General features: G+C 40.3%; 1 protein-coding gene and 1 long non-coding RNA gene across 3 annotated transcripts; one reads left to right on the top strand and one right to left on the bottom strand.

Moving 5' to 3' along the window:
• The first annotated feature begins 5,999 nt into the window (after positions 1-5,999).
• Positions 6,000-26,625, top strand: LOC130430147 (uncharacterized). Its single transcript, XR_008907735.1, has 3 exons — positions 6,000-6,200; positions 6,650-6,893; positions 26,357-26,625. It is a non-coding gene; the product is annotated as an uncharacterized LOC130430147 (long non-coding RNA).
• Positions 24,861-26,433, bottom strand: LOC130430145 (galactose-specific lectin nattectin-like). Of its 2 annotated transcripts, XM_056759129.1 has the most exons (6): positions 26,333-26,433; positions 26,156-26,223; positions 25,835-25,920; positions 25,618-25,740; positions 25,338-25,449; positions 24,864-25,133 (listed from the first exon to the last, which is right to left on the bottom strand). In XM_056759129.1, the coding sequence occupies exons 2-6, from the start codon at positions 26,214-26,216 to the stop codon at positions 25,066-25,068; spliced, it is 450 nt and encodes a 149-aa protein (XP_056615107.1). In that variant the 5' UTR covers positions 26,217-26,223; positions 26,333-26,433; the 3' UTR covers positions 24,864-25,065. The 2 variants fall into 2 exon arrangements, with proteins under 2 accessions (XP_056615108.1, XP_056615107.1); XM_056759130.1 differs by having other exon boundaries at positions 24,861-25,133; positions 26,156-26,360.
• Positions 26,626-26,954: the final 329 nt, after the last annotated feature.

A 26,954-nucleotide genomic window follows, 5' to 3' on the forward strand; every position in this document is an offset into this window, starting at 1 on the left:
AGGAAACTGCTCGTCGTGCGCCGTCGCGGCAGGGGCTACCAATACTTAGTGGACTGGAATGACTCTGGGTTTGTTGTGTCCGTTTTCTACCTGTGTGGCATTGTTTTGTTTCATGTCGAACACGTGTGGAGTTGTTTGACAGTTTGCCGCGTGTTCGGTGTCCGCGTCACCAGCCCCGCCCTCATGTCTCCCTCACTGGTGTTCCCTCACTCATCTCTGATCACCCTGACACCTGTAGCGAGTTTCGCCAGCGCTTCACGCTTGCGGGTTGCGCTGCGTAGCTGTTGCTCATTGTAATTGTGATAGGTTTCCTCATTAATTCCCTCGTGTTTTGCAGTTCTTTGTCAGTCTGTTGAACGTGTTTGCTCACAACCTAGTGCTGACTCCTTGTCTTGTCCTGTCGTCTATTTCTAGCATATTGCTCTTGTTAAATACTGTAGTTATTCTTTTTTCAAGTCTTGTTAGTTCAGTTATCTAGTTTGTTTTGCTTCCTGTTATCTTTTGGTTGAACTCCTCTATCTCCAGTTCCCCGCCGGCGCTCCAGTTCTCCCCGCGGCGTCTCCTCCAAGGAGGTCCGCCACCTGTTCACGGGACCCAGTCGAGCCACGCCAGCTAAAGACTTCTGTGTGCTACCCTGCCTATCGTGAGACCTGCTTTGAGTGCTTCGTCACAGCCGCCGTCTAGATCCCGGGTCCTCCGGGTGTGACACCTTCCCAGGCTGCAGACGCTGTCGCTTGGTGGTCTCTTCCATTGTGCTCTAGTGTGTTCCCTGTTAAATAAAAACCTCTATTCTCACCGCATTTGGGTCTCACCTCTTTCATCCACCATGACAGATTTTAATTTTATTCTATCATTTCTGTAAGTGTTGTTGTTAGTGATTCTCATGATTATGTGTTTGATTTGTTACTAACTGATAAAAATCATTTGGTTTTCAGATTCTTTTTGAGGATTAATCCTGAGGGGACTAAATGTGCTGCAAAAGCTGGAACTAGCCGAAAATCTGGCTCATCTGTTACAAGAAAGCTTCAAACCATGAATCCACATGTTCATTTTTGCAGCGGCTCACCGAATTTGAGTGGAAAACAAGTAATTAAGTAAGTGCAAGCAACACAATTATTGTAACACATAAAGAGGTAATTCAGTCTGTGCTGAGTTACTACCAGTTTAGAACAACATGCTAAACCAAATCTACAAATGATTGGTATTGTTTTTGTTTTGATTATTTATGTTTTTTTAATACTCTTTATTTTATTTAAAGATTTGCCTACTTTCTATGTATTTGTGTGTTTGTGTAAAATTGTAAGTGAATATTTTAGATTTTTGGTTACATGTATTGTTGTAACTACTATTTAATTTGCAAAGTTGTGTTGAAGATATGTTTAATCAATTGATACGTGACAAAATTTCTGTTGTTTATTCATATATTTTTATATTGTAAAAGAAAATAGAATGTATTTGGTTAACATTTGGACTGATCTTTGCCTTACATGTCTATATACACACCCAAATCTACAATACAGTGTTATTATTTTCTATATTTTCCTTTTATTTATACTTATTTATACTTTGCTGTACACTAGCAGTGGATGTTTTTATTTCAGAATAACATTCAGTTTTGTTGAATTATGTGATTTGTTTAATTGTTGTATGTATTTATGGATTTTCTTGTGTTTTGTATGCATGTTTTCCTAAAGAAAATAAATTACGTTTGTTGAAACCTCTTGAATTTCTTTGTCTTTTTAGAAGATTATACCATTAAATATAATAGCCTCATTTTTGATGGAGCAGAATGACTACAATATTAAATACACAGAATGTATATGTAGTATTCTACTGTGATTGTGTCAGGTTTGGCAGAGACGAAGCAGACAGAATGGTAAGTTTATAAGTTTAATTTGCGGAATGGATCGGTACAGCGAAATAGGTGAATGACCGGTTAGATGACATAACAGATGCTAACTTATCCGTAATGTAACCTAGTCTCTCTCTTTATCTTGCAGATAATGCTGATGATGAATTCCTTTGCAGACGGGATGAAGCTTAGCTGAGAAGATCGGGATCGCAGGTAGGAATGCAGGTAAGTATGGTATAGAGTCTGTGTCATGTGTAGACGAGATCAGACAATGAGAATGTTGGTCTGTGGTATAAATGGGTGCACTGCTGATGAGGTCCAGGTGATAGTGATTAGTAATCGGGTGACAATTAGAGTGTAAATGACTGAGTGGGCGGAGTGAGGAAATGAGTGGAGGGAGATGGTGATGGAATCCTGACAGATTGTGGTGCATTACAGTAAATAACTATCACTACTCTTGCCAGTTATTAGCTGTTATTCTTGATTTACAGTAAAATAAATTTCCAGGCAGAAATGCCTGGAAAGGTCTAAAAGTGTAGCTGAAGTACGGAAGTCTCCCTCTAGTGTTAAAATTAAAAACATTTGACTTCCTATTTGACGATTGAGACCTTTTGTATAGAACTCTGCAGATGAATTAACTTTATGCAGTGTGTGGTGTGAAGCAGTTTTTATTATTTTAACGTGTTCAGATCAAAGCATCAACATGAGGATTATTCAGCTTCAGTTCTGTAAGTTTTTGATAATACCTGCCACTTTAGAGTTGCATTTGTATTAATCCATGTGACATTATTAATGTGAGCTTTCCTTGTTTTTATCTTAAAGGTCTATTAATGTGGTTTGAAGCTGCAGACCCTTTAGATCAACTGACTGATTTGGGACAGAATGTGACTATAAACTGTGATCTGGATGATGAGGATGTTTATTGGGTTTTACAGAAACAATCAGATTCTCCTACAGTGATACTGCGCTCATTCTCAAACCCAACATTAGCCTTTCACTTCAATAAAACATTGAAAAAACAAATATTCAGTACAATCTAAACATCGTCTGGTCATATATAACGTCACTGTAGATGAGTTAGGAGTTTATTACTGTATGAACAAAGATACACCTCCAAAACTCAGTCACAGCACAAGACTGAACATCATTGGTGAGTACTTTTGCTCCATCAATGACAAAAACATTATCGTTACTGTGATTATTAATATCAGTTGAGCTTCTCTTTGGTTGATCTATCCAAAAGTGAATATGTTGTTTAACTCAGTATTACAAAAATCTGTTTACATTGACTTATTGTGTTTGAGAAGACTGACAGTCAATACTGTAACTGAATGCAATTCACATCTTTATTTTCAGAACCAACACAACTGAGCAAGTGCAATACAACTGAGAGCAATAATCACACAAATGAAACGGAGCAAAACTCAACACAATTGAAGACTTTCACTCTCATATCAGGTCTGCTGAATGCTGTTCTGATCATAACAGGTGAGATCTTTCAGCTATAAAGTAATGTGATTTTAAGATAATGCTGCTCACAATGTGGCAAAGAAAGAAATGTCTACAAAAGAAAGATGAGTAATTGTAAAATGACGCATTGGAATAAAAACAAAAGCTCTGTGAAAAATGATTAATTACCACAAATATTGACTCTAAATTCACTGTCATTAGGATTCTTAAATGTTGTTATTGTTGAAAATGGATGTTGGAACAGATCTGGAAACAGTTCACAACTTTATAACACTGAACTGCATCAGACGCAACATTTAAAAGAGCCTCAAGACCCAAATCAATTACAGGTAAGATTATTAATATCATTAATGATATTCACTGAAAACAATCAAGAACTAGATTACTATCATTAATTTGTTGATACTGATTTCCTTTTCATCTTTCAGTATGTGACCGTGGTTTTCCAAGCTGTTTAAATAATAAGACCAGCTAGATCAACAGCATCTACTGTATGTTGCTAAAAAGCTGTCACAGTAAATCTGTATACATTTTGTACAATACAGGACCATTCTGGGTTCAATTCATGGTCTAAGAATTAATAATCTAAATTGTTTTTTTAATTATTACATTTTAAATAACTTTTTTCATCGTAACATGCATATCTGTAAATAATGAAAAAATTCTTATCAATGTTTTCTGATGTCAGAACTTTGACATTCAAAACTTTTGAAAGATTTTGTGGAAAGTAGTAGGCTAATGTTTGTTTAAAATGCTTAAATCAGTATCTATTTCTATATAGATGCAAATTGAATATCACTAGTTGATAATGCTGACTATTTAACAACTAGTTAACAACTTTCTATTTTGCCTTGATGTATAAACAAAAGTGTTGCAAAAACCAATATATCCAATAGTTTATCCTGGAATTTTTTATTTAACATCACTTCAAATTATGTGTTATGTATTTTTATTTTCAGCAAATACTTGAATAAAAATAACATGAAGTCAAGAAAATGTTTCCAATGGTTTGGTCATGCAGCCCATGACTAATATAGTCTCACCTTTGACTAGACTGGCGGTTTAACCTTGAACCAACTGCAGTGTTTTTCTCAGAGCAATTAACTTTAATGTATCAGCTCATGGTTTTCTGAACCACAAATGGAAACAGAGAAGCATTGTAGTATGGTTACTTGGGTTTATACATTTGCTTTATAATTCACAGTTTATGCACATTTAATATCACACTTTTGTAACATGGAATAAACTTAAATACTTTTACATAGACGTGCTAGTAAGAGTGATGGTGAATGAAAATACTGCAAAGGAAACTCCAAACAGAAGTGAACATCCCTATAACCTACTGCAAAGGGCAGATGTCTTAAAGTGGGAATTAAGGAGCAATAATTGTAAAATAGGTGTTTAGAAGACACTCAGCATAGGAAACAACACTCATTGGTACAACTCTTCTTACGGTACCCTTTCCCCAAAGTGCACAAAAGCACAAAGATTTCAATCAGAGACTGAAACAGACAGAGTAGTGATGCTCAAACACATCCTAAGACCCAAATAATGATCATTCAAATATATCAAATATATAACATACAAATATATCAATGGAGTCCCTGTTAAATATCAACTATAACCTTTATTTAGACTTTGTATAAACCGACAGAGCTGGTTAGTGTTGTATCTAACCTTCATGTTCCTTTTGTTAAAAATAAAAAGGCTGGCCACAGGAAGTCCCAGTAGACTTTATAAATGTCAAAGTTTATTCAAGATAAAATGTTTTTAAACATGTGGAATGAAAAAAATGACTCGTAATCAAACTATTTCAGCGATGAAGGTGGAAAATCAGCAGTGAAGTTGACTTTGGCTGACTCTTCACACTCACAGCGTGGAAAAGTTCACCTCTGTGTACTGACTAACAGAAGAAACAATATAAGCATACGTGCTCATTACATTAAAATTATGATCCAAAAAAGACAAAACACTCCTTAATGAATTGATGACAGTTTAACATATGCACCTGTACTTTGTTCAACTCTTCGTGTTGTTTTTGATATAAATATTTAGTCTGTAGTAGATCAAAATCATGAAGTTTTAATCTTTCTCCTGAATAACAACTTCCATAACCTACTGGAGAATATGAGCATATCAATATTTTTACTGCCATAGTTATTTTTATACATGTAATTTTATTACAAACAATATCTCACCAATAACCACAATGATCAGAGCAGCATTCATCAGAGCAGATATAATGATGATAGTGTGCCATTGTGTCTCATTCTGATGAATACAGTTCCCTGTCTGTCGGTCTCTCTGCGTTGTGTCGAGCCAACAGATGGGGTTCGCCCTTGAGAACCAATCAACTCTGACTACTATAGAAGAGGCCAATGAAATTTGTGAATGAAATTTGTATGCCGGTCTCCGCCCCCGGATATCCGGTATAAAACGAAGCCGGCGTGCAGCATTCATTGACCTATTTGTAACCCAGGTCCCTAGTCCGCAAATTGAGTAAGCAGGTAGCGTAACACGTATATGGTGCGTAATAATAGCTCCGCCTATTTTTTTTTGCGTCATTCCTCGCACGTGCTAGAGAAGAATCTCACGTGTAGTGTGTGGAACTAAGAAGTGACGGATTTACAGAGCATCAATGTTTAATCGCTAGAATAGTAAGCTAAGAGGACGAAATTTGAATCAGAAATTAGAAGAAAGAAATTAAAAGTTGCTTGTAGTGAAAGCATTACGGAACGTATTTTTCGATTGGTTAATAGATGGTTAGTTTGCCATTTGGTTGCTGATGCAGTTCGGAAAGGCTAATCAATCTCTTTAGTATCATAGAACCGGATTTCTTTGCTAAAGAACTGTTTCAATTGTTGTTTTCATTTTCTTGGTAAGTAAGTTTATTTATTACTGTATTTAATGATACAATGTATGCTTTAACATAAATGAGAGAAGTTATCACTCAGTAGAAATGTGGGTGTTTATTGAAATGTGGTTAATGCGTAATGTTGTTAAAATATCTGTGAGAGCAGTAATGTTTAAGAGGGGACTTATCGTTAAAACCTAAATGTTGAGCTATTAACCTAGGTTTGGGAAATGTGTCGTGTTGCTTGCGTGTGGATTGCTAATCGTATGCTAGTAGCTAGTATCGCGGGTGGAGCTCTGTATTTGTCGTGTTGAATGCATGAAGATGTTTAATGTTATATCTGTAACAAGGGAATGTGTATGTATATATACGTGTATCATTTAAAATGCATTAATGTGCGAATTATGCTTATGTGTAGTATGTGAATAGTTTTACACTGGTAACTAATTGTCGCTTTGCCTTGTCTTGGCAAGGTTGGGTTTTTTTTGGTCCTTGGATTTCCCTTTTGTCTCTTTCCGGTTGTCTCCGGTGAGTTTTCCTGTTTTTCCATCGCCTCCTGCGAATGGTTCCTGTTCTGATGGAGTGAGGAGTTCTTTTCCATACGGATGTTCCGGAATCGAATCGTTTTGCATCTAAGGAGCTAATTTTATTGGTGAAACTGGCGAGCCACCCTGGTTTTACAGATGTATTGAGCATTATCTACAAAACAACGAAGTGGTAGGAAAAAGACTGCTTATTTTTGAATCTTTTGAATGCAGTGCGGCTGCATTTCCTACAACGCATTGTCACACGGACACTGACTGTGAAACTTTCTTTCATTGCCTGAGTAGTTGATTCAGGAAGTTTAATTGTGTATGTAACTGAAATTCATTATTAATATTTTTGTTGTGTAGTGTTACCATTCAATTTCTATGTCAAGCTTTCAAAGCTGAACATAAAGTGAACTTAATTTCCATTTGTGATCTTGCTTTGAGTGTTTCCCTTATCTTGCTGCAACATTGGCTCCAGGGTAGGGGTGTGCGATATAACGATATTTGATCGCGAACGATTAAAATGACTGCACGATAAACTTTATCGGGAAAATCGTTAAATCGTCCTATATGTTGCTGTTCTATAGAATTCGTCAACATACTTGCGATAGATTGCGCCATGTTAACAAGCTCGTATACGTTGCTTGTGAATTCAGTAAGATTAAGTGACGCGGTCAGTGACGATGGAGGGTAACACGGAGGACTTGGTCCCAAAAAAAAATTCTACATCAGTTACATTGAAATGGTTTGGGTTTTCCCCAACTGACACTGCCCAAACAACAGTTATTTGCAAATGTGGCAATGATAAGATTCGAGCATCATAAGGCAACAAAACAAACCTTTTTAACCACCTCAAAATAAAGGGACTGAAAGAGTATGCCGACAGTCAAATTATAAAGGGATCCGACGCGAGTAAATCAGGTACAACCAAGCATACGGAAACTAAAAGGCTTAAACAACGACTTTAGCGAAAGAACCATTTGATTAAGGAACCACGTATCCGTATGACAGAACGAGCAAGCGCTGGAAAGATGTCACTGACGTGATCGCATTTTACCTGGCCAAAGACATGATTCCCATAAAGACTGTGGAAAATGAGAGCTTTAAAAAAACTGCTCAGTCGTAGATCCACGTTACGAAATACCCAGCCAAAAATATTTTTCCTCCACGCCCATTCCACAGCTTTACTCCGAGTGCCGCAACAAGATGCAAAACAAAATTCTAAATGTAAAGTTTTTTGCTAACAGCTGATTTAGGGTCTTGCACTTGCATTAAATATTAAATTGATTAAAATATTCTTCAAAATATAAATGGTGAAGAGTATATTTTTATATGGGGACTTAGTTTGGCTGTATTGAAGCCCCTTTAATTTGCAAAATAGTCTTAAAACCAACTTGAAGAACCGGGATAAAATCGTGATCAATCTGGAAAAAATCGTGATTTGAATTTTTTTCTATATCGCCCACCCCTACTACAGGGCGAATTTAGACTTCTGATTTGGCCTATTGCGAATTTCTCTTTAAGACTGTGGTCTGATCCTGACTACTGGTGAGTTTTCACATGGTGTTAGGTGGGTTACAGAAAACTTGGCGAGCCAGCCAGGAGACATTTGTATTGCAGCAAGAGTAACTGTTTACAAAACAGAGAAGGAAAATAACATTTGTTAAAGTTTTGAAACCCCAAATCGTTCTGATGGAAGTTATAAAACAGGAAAACGTCAACGTAGCAAACGCGCTCTTAGTTGAGGGTCTTACGGTAACTGAAACGGACAACGAACTTGAAGTGCACTTGCAGGAGTTCGGGTCAATCAGTCGTCACATAAAAATTTATGAAATAGGTTCAGTCCTCCACGGGAGTGCTATAATAGAATTTAGCCACGGGTCAGCCATTGAGCACGTATGCCCAGTATTACCCTTAAACCTAGAGAGTTCCTGTAACCCCAGTGTAACTTATAGGGTACGTGCCTTATCCACCGTCTATGCCCAGACTGCTACGGAGGGGTACCTGCAGGAGTTAAAGGCCATAGCTAAAGACAGTGGGAGGTCTTTCCAAGTCGTGCTTCAAGAGGAGCTAGAGAAGCTCAAAGGATCTCATACAGTGGCTCAACCCCGAGCCGAACCCCAACCTGGAACAGGCCATGTTCGTGGAGGAGATTCCCCGGAACCAGAGGCTGCAGCGTCACAGCCACTGGATAGCTCTTTAACCCCCCCCAACCATTTCAAGTGGATGTAGATGTGAGTAAGAACACCCAACAAAAAAACCTAACCAGGAATAGAACCGCTTTTGTGTCTGCCCCTTCCCCAGAGACTACCATGGATGATGTTCGTGTGACCATGTCTCCTGTTTTCCCCTCAATCGTGGTAGACCCACCCAATGTCCAGAGAATGGTGGTTGAACACATAGTGAAAGCCAGCGAAACCTCACTGTCGCAGCAGGCATCCATCCGCCTCAGGGTCTTCTCTGGGAGGAGTCCGCGTCCCCCAAATGAACCTGATTTCGATACCTGGAGAGCGAGCGTTGATTTCTTGCTAAACGACCCCTCAATCTCTGACCTATATAGGACGCGTAGAGTCCTGGACAGTCTCTTACCTCCAGCTGCTGACCTCGTAAAACACGTACGTCCCCCAGCACTCCCTGCTGTGTACCTTCAGCTGCTTGAGTCTGTGTACGGTTCTGTTGAGGACGGAGACGAGTTGTTGGCTAAGCTTATGAGCACTTTTCAAAACCAGAATAAGAAGCCATCGGATTACCTGCACCGCCTGCAAGTTATGCTGAGTGCAGCGATCAGACAGGGGTGAATAGCCGACCACGATCGCAACCGCTGCCTGTTGAAGCAATTTTGCAGAGGATGTTGGAAGAATCGCCTAATAGCTGACCTCCAGCTCGAAAAGACTGAAGTTCTACCTCCTACCTTTGCGGAGCTAGCGATACTAATCCGAACTCGGGAAGACAAGCATTCCTCTAAAGAGGAGCGAATGCGGAAGCATCTTGGTGTAGCAAAATCTTTCAATGCTCTCCCAAAGACACGGGCAGTCCCCAATCACGCGTCAGCTTGTTCATGTGAAGTATCTGCCCCTGACGACTCTGCCACCAGCCACTTAAGGAAGCAAATGGCTGAAATCCAAGCCCAAGTAATCGCCTTCAAGCGCCCCCGATCAGAAAAGGCCGGAAACCCCTTCTGAAAAAACAGAGCTGGCTGCTTTGAAAGGAATAGTGGAAGAGTTGTGCACCCAAGTAGCTGCTGTAAAAGCATCAGTTAGCCAGGGACTAAGACGGAGCAGTTTTGAGGAATCCGAATTTGCTAGGCTGCAACGACAAGTCACCGAGCTACAGTCTCAAACTTCTCGGAGGATGAACCAAGCTCATCAGAGAAGACCACAGGATTCAGAAACCAGGGGTCAAGCGAGAGTTAACAGGCCGCGGCCTGGCTACTGCTTTAGGTGTGGGGAAGATGGACATCTAGCTATAAACTGCGAAAATGCTGCCAACCCGTCCAGAGTAGAAGAAAAGCGACAGGAATTGAGAGAGCAACGAAGCCAGTGGGACTCTCTGTACGGGAGGCCTGGCCAGTCTTTAAACTAAGAAAGGCCTCCATAGCAGGGCATATGGAGACCACCCGCTCAGATCATTGCCCTAAATGCTACAAGCAAATTTCGGATGCGCTCAAGAACAGCGCAACGCCTGTGAAACACTTACCCAAGGGGCTTGTAGGGACAAAATGTACAGCTCAGATTGTGAATGGGAGGAAGGAAGTAAATTGTCTCCTTGACACAGGGTCCCAAGTTACCACAATACCTCAGTCGTTCTATGAAGCGAATTTGTCTGAGTGTCCTTTGGAACCCTTGGAAGGCTTACTAGTAGGGATGGGCGATATGGCCTAAAATCCATATTGCGATATACATTGCAGCCTACTGCGATAACGATATATAAATTGTAATAGAACCATTTCAGAACAGGTTACACAGACCCTCAGGAATGCCAAACTGCTACAGAAATAAAGAAACGTATGTCGTTTTGAGAACATTTATTGTGCAAAAGCAAAATCGTAATTATAAAACAAAATGTTACAGATGAATATAAAAGTATTTCCTTCTAAAAGGCACTATACTTAGTTTAAGTCCTTGGTTCTTGAATGCCACCCAAGTTGCAGAGAACAGAAAAACTGGTGTCTTTTTAGTCAAGGAACATACACTGTACTGAAAATACTTCCAGTATTAATTAGGCAAAGAATATTATTTTGTGTAAATGCACAGATACTTTTTTTTGCGGTTGGCTGCATTGCCTGGCAATGCTGGTATTCAACGACATGTTTAGTTTTGAGGTGGTAGAACAGATTAGTCGTGTTACCGCTCTTAGCTGGAACTTTTGCCCCACACACTCTACAGCAGTGATTCTCAACTCTGGCCCGCGAGATCCATTTGCCTGCAGAGTTTAGCACCAACTCTGGTAAAACACCTGATGAGGCTAATCATTGACTTCAGGAACAGACCCGTTCAACTTAATGCACGGCTGTGCAGATTGTTTGGCATATCGCATTAAAGTACCGCGAGATCGATTCAAATGCGTACCGAGCAATCTGCACTACAATCGCTCTCGCTGTACTTAAATCTCATAAGATGATAGATTTTCGCAGTGCCGCATTATACTGAACGCTAAAAAGTCCTGATTAACTTGTTCAGGTGTTTTATAACAGAGTTGGGGCTAAACTCATCAGGAAAATGGATCTCGCGGCCCAGAGTTGAGAACCACTGCTCTACAGAGTATATTTTTCTGCTGCTCGTCGGATGGCTTAAATCCAAAACAAGTCCAAATAATAGATGTCGCACCGATCTTTTTCACGAGCTCCTCTGTTTCGCTGACGCTTTCAGCCATGTTTATTCATGATGACTAATATGATGATTCGTTGCAGCCGGCTGCAGCTCGTGGCTCTAAATTTCACGGGTAGATTGCGTCCTCAACATGCATTATCGCGATAGTGCAATAGAATTAAAAACTCTATTGTAGGCCAATTTTGTATCGTTTATATCGCATATCGTTTATATCGCCCATTACTACAAATTCAAATTCCCACATTAGTTTTGGTGGTGCCTGATCTGACAAATTCATGCCAAATCCTGGTAGGAACCAACTCTCTTGATGTGCTTTTTAGGGAATTTGTAGGAGGGAGTTCAACTAATCTACAGTCAAACTTCCATAGTTATAGAGCAGTACTTGAGGTTCTGGAAGCCAGGTGGAGACAAGCCAGCAATGGAACCCTGGGATATGTGAAATTGAGAGGCAATTCTCTTGAAGTTGTGCCTGCGGGAGGAATTGCAGTCTTGGATGGATATGTTCACTTATGCGGTCCCCACACAGAAAAGTGGGTTACGCTGGAACCGCCACCTCTGCCCTTGCCCAGTGGTCTATTAATTGCTAACTGTTTGCACAGCCTACCTCGTAAATTTTCGTCTAAACTCTCAGTTCTACTTCGGAATGAAACGCAAGCTGACATTGTGCTTCCTCCAAGAGCTGTGCTGGCGGAAATTCATGCAATCCAGATGGTCATGGATCAACCTGGCCAGAGTTCGTATGATGGAAACAATGTGGCAACTTCCGGGTGTGCTAATCTTACCCTTAGACTTTGGCCACTCACCCCTATCCGCAGAATGGAAGGAGAGGATAGTGAAGTCGTTAAACTCAATGCCTGATGCATTTTCCCTTCATGATCTCGGTTATGGACATGCTGCAAGAGTCAAGCATCGCATCAAGTTGAAAGAGGAGACACCATTTAAGGAAAGGGCTCGGCCCATCCATCCCCAGGACATTGATGCTGTAAGGAAACACATTCAGGAGCTACTAACAGCAGGTGTCATCCGTAAGTCCGAATCTTCGTTCGCATCTCCTATTGTTGTGGTCCGGAAAAAGGACAATACTGTGCGGTTGTGTATTGCCTTTCAGAAACTCAATGCTCAGACGATAAAGGATGCATACGCCTTACCAAATCTGGAAGAAGTCTTCTCAATGCTAACAGGTTCTGAATGGTTCTCTGTTCTTGAGCTGAAGTCTGGGTTTTACCAAATCGAGATGGAAGAGACTGACAAGAGTAAAACGGCATTTGTTTGCCCACTTGGATTCTGGGAATTCAATCGGATGCCTCATGGCATTACCAACGCCCCTAGTACATTTCAAAGGTTAATGGAGCGTTGCATGGGAGATTTGAACAGGAAACAGGTGTTCGTTTTCATCGATGACCTTATTGTCTTTTCGAAGACCTTGGAGGAACATGAGTCGAGGTTGCTGCAGGTCCTTATTCGTCTCAAGGAGTATGGCCTAAAGTTATCACCTGAAAAGTGCCGGTTCTTCCAGACGTCAGTTAAATACCTCGGCCATATAGTTTCCCGAGATTGAGTGAGAACCGATCCAGCCAAGTGTAAAGCCTTAAAAAGCTGGCCGGAGCGGACCAATCTAAAGGAACTGAAGTCATTCTTAGGGTTCGCTGGATATTACAGAAGGTTCTTGCGCGATTTCTCTAAAATCATCAAACCCCTCACAAACCTTACAGCCGGGTATCCTCCACTACAAAAAGGCCATAAAAAACAAAGACTGGCGAATACCATAATCCCAAAGTGGAATTTGGCGAACGATGGACAACGGATTGTCAGAATGCTTTCGACTCCATAATCGACATGCTTACTTCTGCTCCTGTCTTAGGTTTTGCTAACCCCAATCTTCCCTATGTACTTCACACTGACGCCAGCACTACAGGGCTTGGCGCAGCGCTATACCAGGAACAAGAGGGACAAATGCGAGTTATAGCCTTTGCCAGCAGGGGTTTGACCAAGAGTGAGGCTTGTTATCCTGCGCATAAATTGGAATTTCTGGCGCTAAAATGGGCAGTCACTTTTAAATTTAGCGACTATCTAAATGGAACGGAGTTCACTGTTGTTACGGATAGCAATCCCTTGACTTACATTCTTTCATCAGCTAAACTTGATGCCACAAGCTACCGTTGGTTATCCAGCTTATCCACATACAATTTTAGGTTGCAGTATAGAGCGGGTAGCCAAAACCAAGATGCTGATGGACTCTCACGACGGCCGCATGGTGAGCTTTTGGATGATTTAGTTTCACGAAAGGAAAGGGAAAGGATTGAGCAATTCACACTGTACCATCTCGTGGGGCCAGAAGATGAATCATCCACTCTCACACCGGATGTGATAGAGGCTATCTGTGAAAGGCATCAAGTTGTAGGGTCGTCAGCATCCTCCGATCATGAACTCCCTTCAATTGCTTTGATGGAATCCCTTACTCACTTCAACCCGGTGGAAAGAGTTTGTCAAGCACTTGGTGCATGCCTAAACTTGTACCCGCAACGACACCACTGGATATACTCCCTATGAGCTCAAAAGAGGCAGCCCCGTCTCCCGGTCGATTTGGCCTTTGGATTACCAGTAGATGTTGCTTCCACGTCTCACTCTCAGTATGTGGAGAATATCAAAACTCGGTTGAAGAAGAGTTATGAAATAGCTGGAAGAAACGCTGGGAAGGTTGCAGATCGTAATTAAAGGAGATATGACATTATTATTATTATTTTTGTTTATTTTGTTGTGTATTGTTACCATTCAATTTCTATGTCAAGCTTTCAAAGCTGAACATAAAGTGAACTTAATTTCCATTTGTGATCTTGCTTTGAGTGTTAGACTTCTGATTTGGCCTATTGCAAATTTCTCTTTAAGACTGTGGTCTGTACCTGACTACTGGTGAGTTGTCCCATGGTGTTAGGTGGGTTACATATTGATCTGAAGAGCCTGAGAGTGTTTCACGACTGCAGCAGAGGACGATACGTGTTGTGGCATAAGGGACACAACGTCTCGTTCCCTTCATCAGGGAACTGAGGTTACGTCCGGGCCTAAGGCGGAAGGCTGCTCTGCCCAACCAACCCCCAGGGGGTGCTTGCTTAGTGACGAAGGAATACCTGTTCTTTACCAGTGTCTGGGTAAGAAGGGAGATGGGTGGGATACCTGTTCTTAGCCATCGTGTTTGGGTAAGAGAGAAGGTAAATAGCACACTTAACCCAGCTTGTTCAGGGTACGCAGATCTAAAATGGGGCGCGAAACTGCCGTCTTTCTTGGGAACGATGAAGTGTCGGTTGTAACCCACTGAACATCTTGGTTTGAGGGACGAACAAGATGCCTGTTTCGCCAGAAGGTTGGTGACCTCTGCCCGAAGTACGGAGGCGTCCCTGCCTCTGACAGAGGGAGAGAGGATGCCCCGAAACTTGGGAGGGTTTCTGGCGAACTGGATCGAGTAGCCAAGACGGACCGTCCTTATTAGTCACCGAGACAGTGTGAGCAGCTCTTGCCAAGCTCCCAAGCTGCCAAGCTAGAGCGGTACATACCACGCTGGAGAATGCTCAGTCCTGAAAAGGACTTTTTAGGAAATAAATTCTAAGAGCTCTGGAACCGCCGAGACGCCCAGGGGAAGATCGCTGCAGGTTGGGACGATCCGCTGCTCTACATCGTAGATCTGGCAATGTTGGAGATGAATTTGTTGAATTCGTCTCGTTCGTAGTCATGAGCGAAGGCTCTGAAGAAGAAAAGGTAAATAAATGCTGCACACGGAGGTGGAGACCGTCATACAAATTTAATTCGCCAAATTTCATTGGTCTTTTCTATAGTAGTCAGAGTTGATCTCAAGGGCGAACCCCATCTGTCGTGCTCGACACAACGTCGAGAGACCGACAGAAAGGGAACCGGGGGTTATGGCTAAATGTAATATTTTGAGTGAGGCCGAGTGTTGTATATTAGTTAGTTGCTATTTACAGAACATGGTAAGTAGCTTTACTGTGCAAAATTAAATTAAAATTGAGCACAATGATGACATTTGGAATACCATCAATTTTATTCCTTTTAATTTTGTGTCTGTAAACTTGTTTATTTTTCTTATTTAAAAATAACATATATAACGTAATTAAATTATATAGCTTTCCAGTGGCTCAGTGGTGAGAGCATGGCGCTAGCAATCCCAAGGTCATGGGTTCGATCCCCAATGTTTTCTTCACATAGTCAGAAACAAATGTATAGGACAGTGTAATGTAAGTCACTCTGGATAAAAGCATCTTCGAAAATGCATTAATGAACATCATCTTAGATCACTACATGGCATACATGAAAAGAGCGAAGTATCAGTTTTTTGGTTTCGGGTCAGCACCTTTCCAAATAAATATTAAAATCGCATGTAAAATACTTGTAGAAACTTTTTTGTACACAGCAACCCTGTAGTGTAAATAGTGTAAACAGTGTAAACACATAGTCAAAAAAAAATGTAGAGTACAATGCGACGTAAGTAAGTTTGGGAAAAAGCGTCTGTCAAATGCATAAATGTAAATGGTAACAGACAATCAAGTCAAAGTGCTTGGAGGATATGCAGACCAGCTGGCAGATGTCCTCACTAACATTACTAACAACCTATTTGAGCTGTCCCATCGTTCCCACATGCTCTAAGACTACCACCATCATGCTTGTGCCCAAGAGGTCCCTGTGGAACTCACTCCCATAAAGTGCTTTGAGGGGTTTGTCATGAGGCACATTAAAGGCAAATTAAATTTCCCCCTCACTGGACCCCCGGACCTTCCTTAGACATAAACCAAACACCTTGACTAATGCAATGCAAAACTGATGTTAGCACAATTTTGTACATACACTCTTAAAAATAAAGGTGTGTAAAATGTTCTTCTCAGCGATGGCACAGAACCATTTTGGTTCCACAAAGAACCATTAAGTCAGATATCTTTCTTATATTTTCATAATCGGAAGAACCTTTTGGCGCAAATCTTTTGTAAAACAGATTGACCATTTATAACAAAAAAGTTATTGTTCCAGAAAGAATCTGATGTTATGTTGTGAACATTTATTAAACAGTTGTTAGACAGAATATATGGTAATTAGTGGTGGGCATAGATTAATTTTTTTAATCTAGATCAATCTAGATTAATTCCAAGATTAATCTAGATTAATCTAGATTAAAATGGCTCATTTGAATTCTGCCGAAGGCATTCAGAATATGTGTGCTACCCAAATAATGACTAAAAGTAAGTCTTTGAGAACGGGTTTCTCAAGCCAGGTGGCGCATTAGACCAGGGGCTCATCTCCTGTTTCCAAAATGCATCACAAACTGCTTGAGAAAGCTGTTCTACTATGATAATTGGTGATGAAAATTAAATTATGTTCAATAAGATGAACTTGTGTTTACTTCCGCATTAGCTAAGGGATGATTTGCGTTTAGGTGGTACTTGAGACTGGAAGAGCTCCTACAGTACATTTACATTTAGTCATTTAGCAGACGCTTTTATCCAAAGCGACTTACAAAGAGTGAGGGAGCAACAAGCGATATGTCATATAGGAGCCATAATACATTAGGTGCCAATACAAAGTTACTGGTTTCAACTAAAGCTAGACCAGTACCTGTTGAGAGAAAGTGTTTTTTTAAACCAATTCCGCATTGCACAAGGTGCAAACAACCTTAGTCTTGTCGATGTTTACATTGGGAAGCTTCTTAAAAATTAATATTCCCTGAAGCAAACCCGGCGGCTTCATAGCTGCATCCATGTTAGCACGTCACGTTTGATGTGGTCATTTCACAGTAACGTTATGTTGTGTTCAGACCAAACGCGAATGGCGTGTCAAGCGCGAGTGATTTATATGTTAATGAAAATAGCCAATAGACCTACTTGCGGCGCGAATCGCGCGAATGAAGCCCGGGTTATGAGATGATGAGGCGGCTTCTGCTTCCGCGAATGACGCGAATCACGCAAGTTGAAAAATCTCGTTCTCGCCCCGTACAGTGCAGTTAAGCTGGTATACATCCGCGCTAAAATATCAAGGTGAAAGTCATCATAGCTTGCGTAGTATAGACCCAGCTGCCAACCCAACTTTGAGAATAGATTAACGGCGACATTTTTTTTAACGCGCGATAATAGTCTCACTGCGTTAACGGCGTTAACGCCGTTAACGGCCCACCACTAATGGTTATATTAAATATGAATATGCAGTTTCTTAGGCCCTATCCATGGCTCGCATCCAGAGGGCTAAGAAGTCCTCCACTTCACGCCTTGAGATGAAGGCGGGGGCGTAGCCAACCCTCCTGGTTTTGTATGGACAGGGACCTCCTGGTGGGGAGGATGGGGGCGAATCAATGCTGCTTCGACTGCGAATGCAAAGAAGGGGTAAGTGGCGATCTTGTTGGAGGGTGATTGGTAAGATGTTGATTGGTAGCGAATGATGCAAGATTGAGTCTTCCTGGCAGAACCTGCGCTAATGCTATATTTCTATGGCACCGTGAAGCACCTCTATTTTTATGAATGTAGTTCATATGTTTGAAGGATTATTTTCTTATAACCAATTTATAGATATCATTTACATTTTAAATTTAGTCATTTAGCAGACGCATTTATCCAAAGCGACTTACATAGACTTAGAGAGCAACAAGGAATATGTCATACAGGAGCCATAATACATTAGGTGCCAATACAAAGTTACTAGTTCCAACAAAAGCTAGACCACAACCTGTTGAGAGAAAGGGTTAGTGAGTTTTTTTTTTTGTCAGATATTCACAGAAGAGTTGGATTTTGAGTAGTTTTTTTGAATGTTGTGAGAGATATGGTTGACCGGACAGAGTTAGGAAGAATGTTCCACCAGGAAGGCGTTGTGAAGCGGAATGAGCGGGAAAGCGATTTTCTGTCCTTATAAGAAGGCAATACAAGACACCACTGGTTTGCTGAACGCAGGGATCTTGATGGGGTGTAGGGTTGCAGGAGGGTGTGAAAGTAACCCAGTGCAGATCCAGTGATAGTCCTGTAGGCAAGCATAAGTGACTTGAATCTGATGCGGGCTTCGACGGATAGCCAGTGGAGAGAGATAAAAGGGGGTGTCACATGAGTCCTTTTGGGCTGTTGGAGGACGAGGCGTGCTGCTGCGTTCTGGACCAGCTGGAGCGGTTTGATAGCCTTTGCAGGAAGACCAGCAAGGAGAGCATTGCAGTAGTCCAACCTTGAGATTACCAGGGCCTGGACAAGGAGTTGTGCCGCATGCTCCGTGAGATAAGGTCTAACCTTTCTAATGTTGAATAGGGCCTATCGGCATGACCGAGTTGTCTTTCAATCTAATCATTGAAGGACAGCTGTTCATAAAATATGACTCCGAGGTTCCTGGCTGTTTTGGAAGGAGTGATTGTGGTATTGCCAAGATGGATGTTGAGATCGTGTTGTACCGTAGGGTGCGCCGGAAACACAAGTAGTTCAGTCTTGGCAGGGTTCCGCTGGAGGTGATGCTCTTTCATCCAAGCTGTATCTAAACTAAATAAATGCATTTATGTTTTTTTATTAAACTCAACTCTACATGGTAAACTTAATGACGACAAACAAATACATGAAACACAAACACGCTAGGAAGTGCAGAGAGAGAGTGAGAATGTTAGAATGAGAGAGAGAGAGTGAGAGGGCATGGCCGAGGTATTTTAATCGGATACTTGCCATCTCGGTGTTGGACCAATATCCGTATGCGCGTGGATGGCAATCTTGAATGATCTAGAATGCAGTCCTGTTTAAACGCTGAGTTTGGGTTCTGAGTCCAAAGTTCCATGGCCTAATCGGATTCCCTAGAGGGGAGCCCCAAGCGGGGATGTCCGTTGGAGTGTCCTCCACATCCTCTTTCTTTTCCCTTCCAATTCCTAATTCCAAAAAGCCCAAGTGGATCGGTGATGGTGTTTTAAATGCATACCTGCCCTGCCCCCAGATGGTCTGCGGGCCAATGCCATGAAAGTGATAAGTGTGCCAGAGAAAGTTCCTTTGTTTCTCATGGGGCCTAATTTGAATAGCTCTGACAGTATGGTCACTTTGCATTTAATACCTCAACTTATTTATGGACATAGTATGATGCATGATATGTTTTTATAACATAGCTCATCATATAGGGAATTCAAAGATGTGTAGTTACATATGAAACATGCATGGCATTGAGCTGTGAATCATCGCAATTTATGAATACATCGAATGAATCCTATATCAAAACTTGTCCATCTAACAGTTACAGACTGTTTAAAATGGCACGAGCGCCAACACACAACCTAGACATTTGGATTCATTTATAGAAAAGGATAGTTAATCACATAAGTACCTATTTGTCACAGAAGTTTCTCTGGTTAGCCTCAGATGATAAATAAGAGATGCTTTCTCACCAATGCTTTGAAACTAAGGAGTCGTAAATATCCTACAGAGTAACCAAATGGTTATCGCACTCTCTGTGAGAGTTCAAGACCTAAAACCAGACACATGGAGCCATCCTTGCTATCGTAACTAGAAACCAGAACAAAAGGGAGTGAGGGGGTTTATGGCTTCCCTCTCAATGATCCAGTCACTACATTATGAATGCTAAGATTTCAGAGATGCAACTACATATCTTTTGCAAATTCTGCTGTTTTTAATGAAATCTTTGCAGTTTGTCACATAATGTGATAGATGTTTTTAGGCATGTCAAGTAGAGCACACAAGTTTATGACAAATAAGGCATAAGATATGACTGCATGTATGATGGACTTTATTAACAGTATAATTCAATAGATATTATCACAGATAATAAAATTACTTTTTTGGTCAAATTTGTATTGAACATTATTAAATAAGTTGTTTGGAAAAACTGTTCATTAAGTAGATATATATGTTAAATATGTTGTAGGCTACCAGCATGTCCAAAAACTCTTTTTTGTTCAAGAAATGTCAAATGTAGTAGCTTGCATTTGGCAACCTGCACAAGAGAGTACAGGAACCGTTTTTTCCCACTTCAAGCACTGCTAAGACTTGTACATTTTGTCACTCACAGCTGAGTTTTATATCTGGCTCTCCAACTATTAGATCAAAACTATCTTTGACTGAATGCATCAAATATGCATCTAATTCGTGGACAAGAGTACTGATATGCATTCCTCAGGAATTAAAATAACTTTTAACATCCATTAACTGTTGGAAATTGTAAGATGTGTACATTCATCCAGTGATATTTGGATATTTTTTTAGAAAGATAATTCAAAATAAATACAATATTTAATATAAATACATTAAATTAAATAATATAAGCTGATATTGTTAAACTTTAAGGTAATTTAATTTTAAAAGGTTAAATAATAAATTTCGATTTTTTTAGATTAGATTCAACTTTATTGTCATTACACATATACAAGTACAGTGTAACGAAATGTAGTTTAGGTCTAACCAGAAGTGCAATTAGCAAGTGCAGATATACAGTGTGAATAAATACAGAATACAATATTAGGAAAATAATTTTCGATGGGCATGTACTATAAAAATATGACTATGAACAATAATGTTCACAGTATATAGTGTACAGGAGGTTATGAACAGATAACAATATAGACTATACAATAGTGCAAGTGACTTGAGTGTGCATTAGTTACAGACATTAGCTATTAAAGTTACAGTGCAGTAGATGAGTTAATGTGGTTATTAAAGGTACGGTGCAATACATGAGTAGATGCAGATATACAGTTACAGTGCAGTAGATGAGTTAGTGCAGATATTGAAGCTATAGTGCAATAGATGAGTAGATGCAGTTAGTTATGCGATAGATGCAATGCAATAGATGAGTTAGAGTGCAGTAGGTGAGTTAGTGCAGTTATTGAAATTACAGTGCAGTAGATGAGTTAATGCAGTTATTAAGGTTACAGTGAAGTAGATGAGTTAATGCAGTTATGAAAGTTACAGTGCAGTAGAAGAGTTAATGCAGTTATGAGAGTAGTCCATTAGTGCAAATGAGCATTCAGTGTAATATTCCTGGTGTGCAAGTGAGCAGAATAGAGTGCAAATGATGCTGAGTGTGTGTAAACAGTCCGGTAGAGCAGATAACATGAAGTACTGGTGTGTACAGTTCAGTCATGCATGGCAGCCCTGTAGTGCAATGTAAACATTGTAATAGCAGCATTAAAGTTAAAGTTATGAGAGGTAGTGAAATCAGTGGGGAGCAGAGTTCAGTAATGAAACAGTTCTGGGAAAAAAGCTGTTTCCTAGTCTGCTGGTTCTTGCCCGGAGGCACCTGAAGCGCCTACCGGAAGGCAAGAGAGTAAACAGTCTATGAGCGGGGTGAGAGGAGTCCTTGAGAATGCTGCGAGCTCGACGCAGACAGCGTTTCTTCTGGATGTCCTCAATGGAAGGGAGTGTAGTTCCTGTGATGCGCTGGGCTGTTTTCACCACCCGCTGCAGTGCCTTGCGCTCAGCAACAGAACAGTTCTTGTACCAGACTGTGACGCAGTTGGTCAGGATGCTCTCTATCGTGCAGCGATAGAAGTTCACCAGGATAGTAGAAGACAGTTGGTTCTTCTTCAGTGTCCTCAGAAAGAAGAGACGCTGGTGAGCCTTCTTGACCAGGCATGAGGTGTTGGTGGTCCAGGACAGGTCCTCCGAAATGTGGGTCCCAAGGAACTTAAAACTGGAGACACGTTCAACAGCCGTCCCGTTAATGTGGATGGGGTCGTGTGTGCCTCCTTTCGCCTTCCTGAAGTCCACGATGATCTCCTTTGTCTTGGAGGTGTTAAGGAGCAGGTTGTTGTTTGTGCACCATGTGGCCAGGTGCCGTATCTCCTCCCTGTAAGCAGTCTCATCGTTGTTGCTGATTAGACCAATCACTGTTGTATCATCTGCAAACTTGATTGAGTTAGTTCCATTCACAGGCTTGCAGTCGAGTGTGAAAAGGGAGTAGAGAAAGGGGCTCAGTACGCAGCCCTGTGGTACACCAGTGTTGAGAGTGGTTGTGGTGGAGCAGATGTTGCCTAACCTAACAAGCTGAGGCCTGTTCATCAGGAAATCCATAATCCAGTTGCAGGTTGAATTGTTAATGCCTAGGTTTCCAAGTTTGATGATTAGCTTGGAAGGGATTACGGTATTGAATGCAGAGCTGAAGTCAACAAACAGCATTGGTGCATAAGTGTCCTTATTGTCCAGATGTGTGAGCACGGAGTGCAGCGCCATGGACACTGCATCATCTGTGCTCCTATTGCTACGGTAGGCAAATTGGTATGGGTGCAGTGTGGATGGTAGAGAGTCTTTTAGGTGTGACAGGACCAGCCGCTCAAAGCACTTCATAACAATGGGTGCGAGTTCTACAGGGCGGTAGTCGTTCAGGCATGTCGGGCTGGAATGTTTTGGAATGGGCACAATGGAGGTAGATTTGAAACATGCTGGAACCACTGCTTGGGCGAGGGACAGGTTGAGGATGTCCGTGAAGACCTCAGCGAGCTGCTCCGCACATGCCCTGAGTACGCGACCAGGGATGCCATCAGGGCCAGCAGCCTTGCGCGAGTTTATCCGGCTTAGTGCAGTGAAAACATCTGTGGAATTTAGTGTGATGATTGGGTGGTCGGTGGAAGGTGTGAGCCTGGTGGCGGGTTCCTTTAATTCAATATTTAATACAAAAATTGGCCAATGTAATTATAATATTACTGGATTTTTTTTTTATATTTTACGTAATCTGTGTTTCCACGGCCACTTGACGCTCATCAAAAGCACACACATGCGCAGACAACCCCTAAAGCTTGAATGAACTTACCCTGGAACATAACCTGCTCCCGAGCAGATTTTCTTCAGAGAGTTAGTTAATATAGTTACTTTCTGGAATACACCCCAGGCTTATGTAGACAGAAGTGACAAGGTTAACTACAAACAGATGAGGGTATTCAACATAAGGATAGCAAAGGGTTATGGGAAATGTAGTGTGCAGTGAAAGGCCAGGTGTCGAGGGGAGAGCCCTCTAGTGGATTTGAGGGGGCACTTCAGCTGGTGACTGTGATTGGCAAGTGCCAATTAATTAATTTATGACTAAATTATGTTCTTATCAGTATCTACATACAGGTTGTTGCTAATACGTCATAAATCAAAGAGCATAGGTCACATAAATCATGCCAGATCCAGTATATCTGAAATCTACCGATACTACTCCCACTAAAACTATATAGAACATACTGTTTTAATGGTCGATAGGTAGGTACCTTAAGACAGTATGTACTAGTATAAAATTTCAGACGGATTTAATATTTAAAATTTAAAATTAAGATTTCAATATTCAGAGGATTTCAATACGTCTTACATCAGAGGTAGATTCTCTCATGAACGTGCATAATACCATTGTCCGAACCCATAGATTACAGTTAGGTCCTTTTTTTTATGTAAATATTTTTGTTACAAAAACTCATCTTTTAGCTTACGTTCAGGGGTAATGTTATTTTCATGAGGAATATATGTGCTTTTGGAGGTTTAAAGGCATGCAATCCACTGCAAATACCAAGCTGGAAAGAGCAGGGTATTATTATATTTAACTCCACTTTAAGAAGTTCATAAACACCTCTGAGTAAAATGTAGGCGAATTTAATGTTTTTCTTATTGTTTTTCATTCACAAGCATTAGCATATATTATAATGCTGTATGTGTTATCTTTGCTTATGTCTTTTTAGTTTAAAACATTCAGTCTTCTGAATGTCAAGTTTAATTGTCATGGTTCTGCCTCATGTCATATATTTCTTGGTCTTGTGGCAGAACCAGGACTGGATCCCCGTTTTTTGTAGAGAGAGAGGTTTCAATGAGAGGCCTCATTGAACGCCATACCGTCTCTCTGAGTCTCGTCTGTGTTTCCCGACCTTTCGTCTCATTATTGCCTGTTAATTACCTGCTATCAGTACCTGGGTCCTCTGTCCATGTAACCTCACCTGAGGTTTACAACATTTATTCTAACCTGTATCTTTCCTTTATTGTACAAAGAGTGAATGCTGATAATATTGAATAGGTACCAACATGGAAATCGCTAGCACTATTTATTTGTAACCTTGATTGTTTGAAATCTAGCCCAGAATGTTTTGGCCTGTAAATATAATAGGAACTCAGTAACTGAACGTTTTAAATTGGCTGCTAACACTGTTCATGATCCTGACTGCACCCTCTCTCCCACACGCAGAGACTGACACACACATACACACCACGTAACCGATTTCAACCGATCACAACAAGCCTGCAGTTTTTCTTGATTCTGAAACTGCGGCATAATCTCGGACAAAATCAAGACAAAAATAGCAAAAATGAATTCAGCAATTGAAGGGCAGGCTATCAGTGTGCCCTAATCGATAGTGTTCAGACGAGTTACCCATTTCATTCTATCAAACAATTGATTTTTTACTTGTTTTTTGTACATGATAAAAAGCTTGACTCTGCAATTCAGATTTTTTGCTTTTGAAATGCTTTTATTTCTTTGAGACAATTTACAAGTTATGGAAGTTTAGAGATGATGTGGTGGAACAATTTCAAAGGTGTACTCTATTCAGAATTCTCATCAGGGTTTTCGAGCACAAATGTAAGCTAGTGTGGTACTACAGGCTTCATCGTTCCAGCAACGGTTATCTGTAAAATGAGATAAAAAATTACATTTACATTAAATGAATATAGTTGTCAGAATAATGAAATGTAAAACAATACATTAATCAACAATATTATATGTGTTTTAGATACAAACAATATGTGTCAACAAAACTAGCAACTTTACTAATACAGCCTTGTAAATTGTCAGAATTGACAGGATTCACACAACAAAAGTAGAATTATTACTGCTCAAGTTTATCTCCAGGCAGTGCTCAGAACCACCCGTATTGCTAGGTTCTGTTTTGCACCAGTTGGTGTAGATAAATCGGGATCCGTCACTCCACAGCCATTGATTTTCCTTCAGAAAGAAAAGAGCCAAAAACATTATAAATATTAAGAATAAATTAACAATCCCAGTGAATGTTATTTTAGTTAAAATCATAAATTACCGTCTAAACTGACAAATTTGGTCTGTTGTAACTGAAAACTGTTTGTGTGTAAATATGTTTAAATCTGAAATATTTACAATTTCACCATCATGACCTCCAATCCAAACACGTGTGTTAACAGGTACCAGACTCAGGAGAAAATCATTTTGTTGTGGCCTGCGCACAGACGCAAGATTTCCATCAAGGCTTTGACAATTTTTCTAAAGAGAGATTTTTTTCAGTCATTCCAAAGTCAAATCGTTTGACTTCAATGCAGATATGGATTATTCTTTAAAGATGTTGAGATAAAAGTACCTCTGCTGTGACCCAGTCAAATGTCTGGGGGAAGAACTTGAAGCATTTAACTCCAAAAAGTGTCCATCCAAATGAACAGTCGTCAGCTATACAGTACATGAAATATTAGAGATTTACTCGCTCTAACACTGAGACTAAAGAAAGGTTTTATTTGTTAAAGCTTCTTTTTATCTTTCTGTTATTTATGCTTTAGACTGTATAACCTCTTCTAATCATGACAATATGGATTCATGTCACAAATTTGACATTAAGAGCACAGAACAGTATTTCAGAGTTTGTTTATACTTTGTAATTGCATTTATAAATAAATGTGTTTGTTACCTGCTTCATTGTCCACAGAAAAGACCAAGAAAAGAAGCACAAGACCTCTCATCACTGCCATGATAAATCTGAAAATGAATAAAAAACAGCAATGTGACGCAGCTGAAATTCAAATGCAGACTTTTTAATAGTTAAAATTAAAGACAAAATCTTCATAAGGTCAGTGTTTAATCTCACCGCTTTTTGGTTTCGTGCTTTCAGAACTTTAATGAGGATTGTGTGAAGCTGTATCCAGAATCCCACTTTTATACCATTGACTGTGGGCCACGCCCCTCCAGCCTGGATACACTAGGCTGAGTGCACCAGGTGAAGGTAATTTACCAATCAATTTGGGGTTGGAGTCACACACACACACACACATCATTTATACAGAGCAGCAGTGGGAGCAAGCAGCATGAGAGGTGAATGAGATCTGGAAGTTTAGACTGAAACACCAAGACTGTTTGTGCAAAACAAAGCTTTCAAGGAAGACGCAGCCGGTGAGCTCCTTGCTATTCTTGGATGTAACTGGACCTTGTTGCTGCATTGTTGTAGTGTCTGTGTACAGTTTGTACAAGCATTTTTATGTGTTATGTGAAAATCTGTTATATGAGTCCATGCAAATATCCATAAAATCTTGCCATAGAAAAATGAGTTTCAGAAAGTTTTTACCATACAGACAGCTCATGTTAATATTAAGTTGTTTAAATAACAATGTGAGATCTTTGAAAACATTTTTGTTGTTCTGGGACAGTATCAGCTATAAAGTATATTAAACACTACTTATTGTGTAACAATTACCTTAATGTGATATTATTAT

The sequence above is a fragment of the Triplophysa dalaica genome, chromosome 10 (genome assembly GCF_015846415.1).
Source record: "Triplophysa dalaica isolate WHDGS20190420 chromosome 10, ASM1584641v1, whole genome shotgun sequence".
Classification (NCBI taxonomy): Eukaryota; Metazoa; Chordata; class Actinopteri; order Cypriniformes; family Nemacheilidae; genus Triplophysa; species Triplophysa dalaica.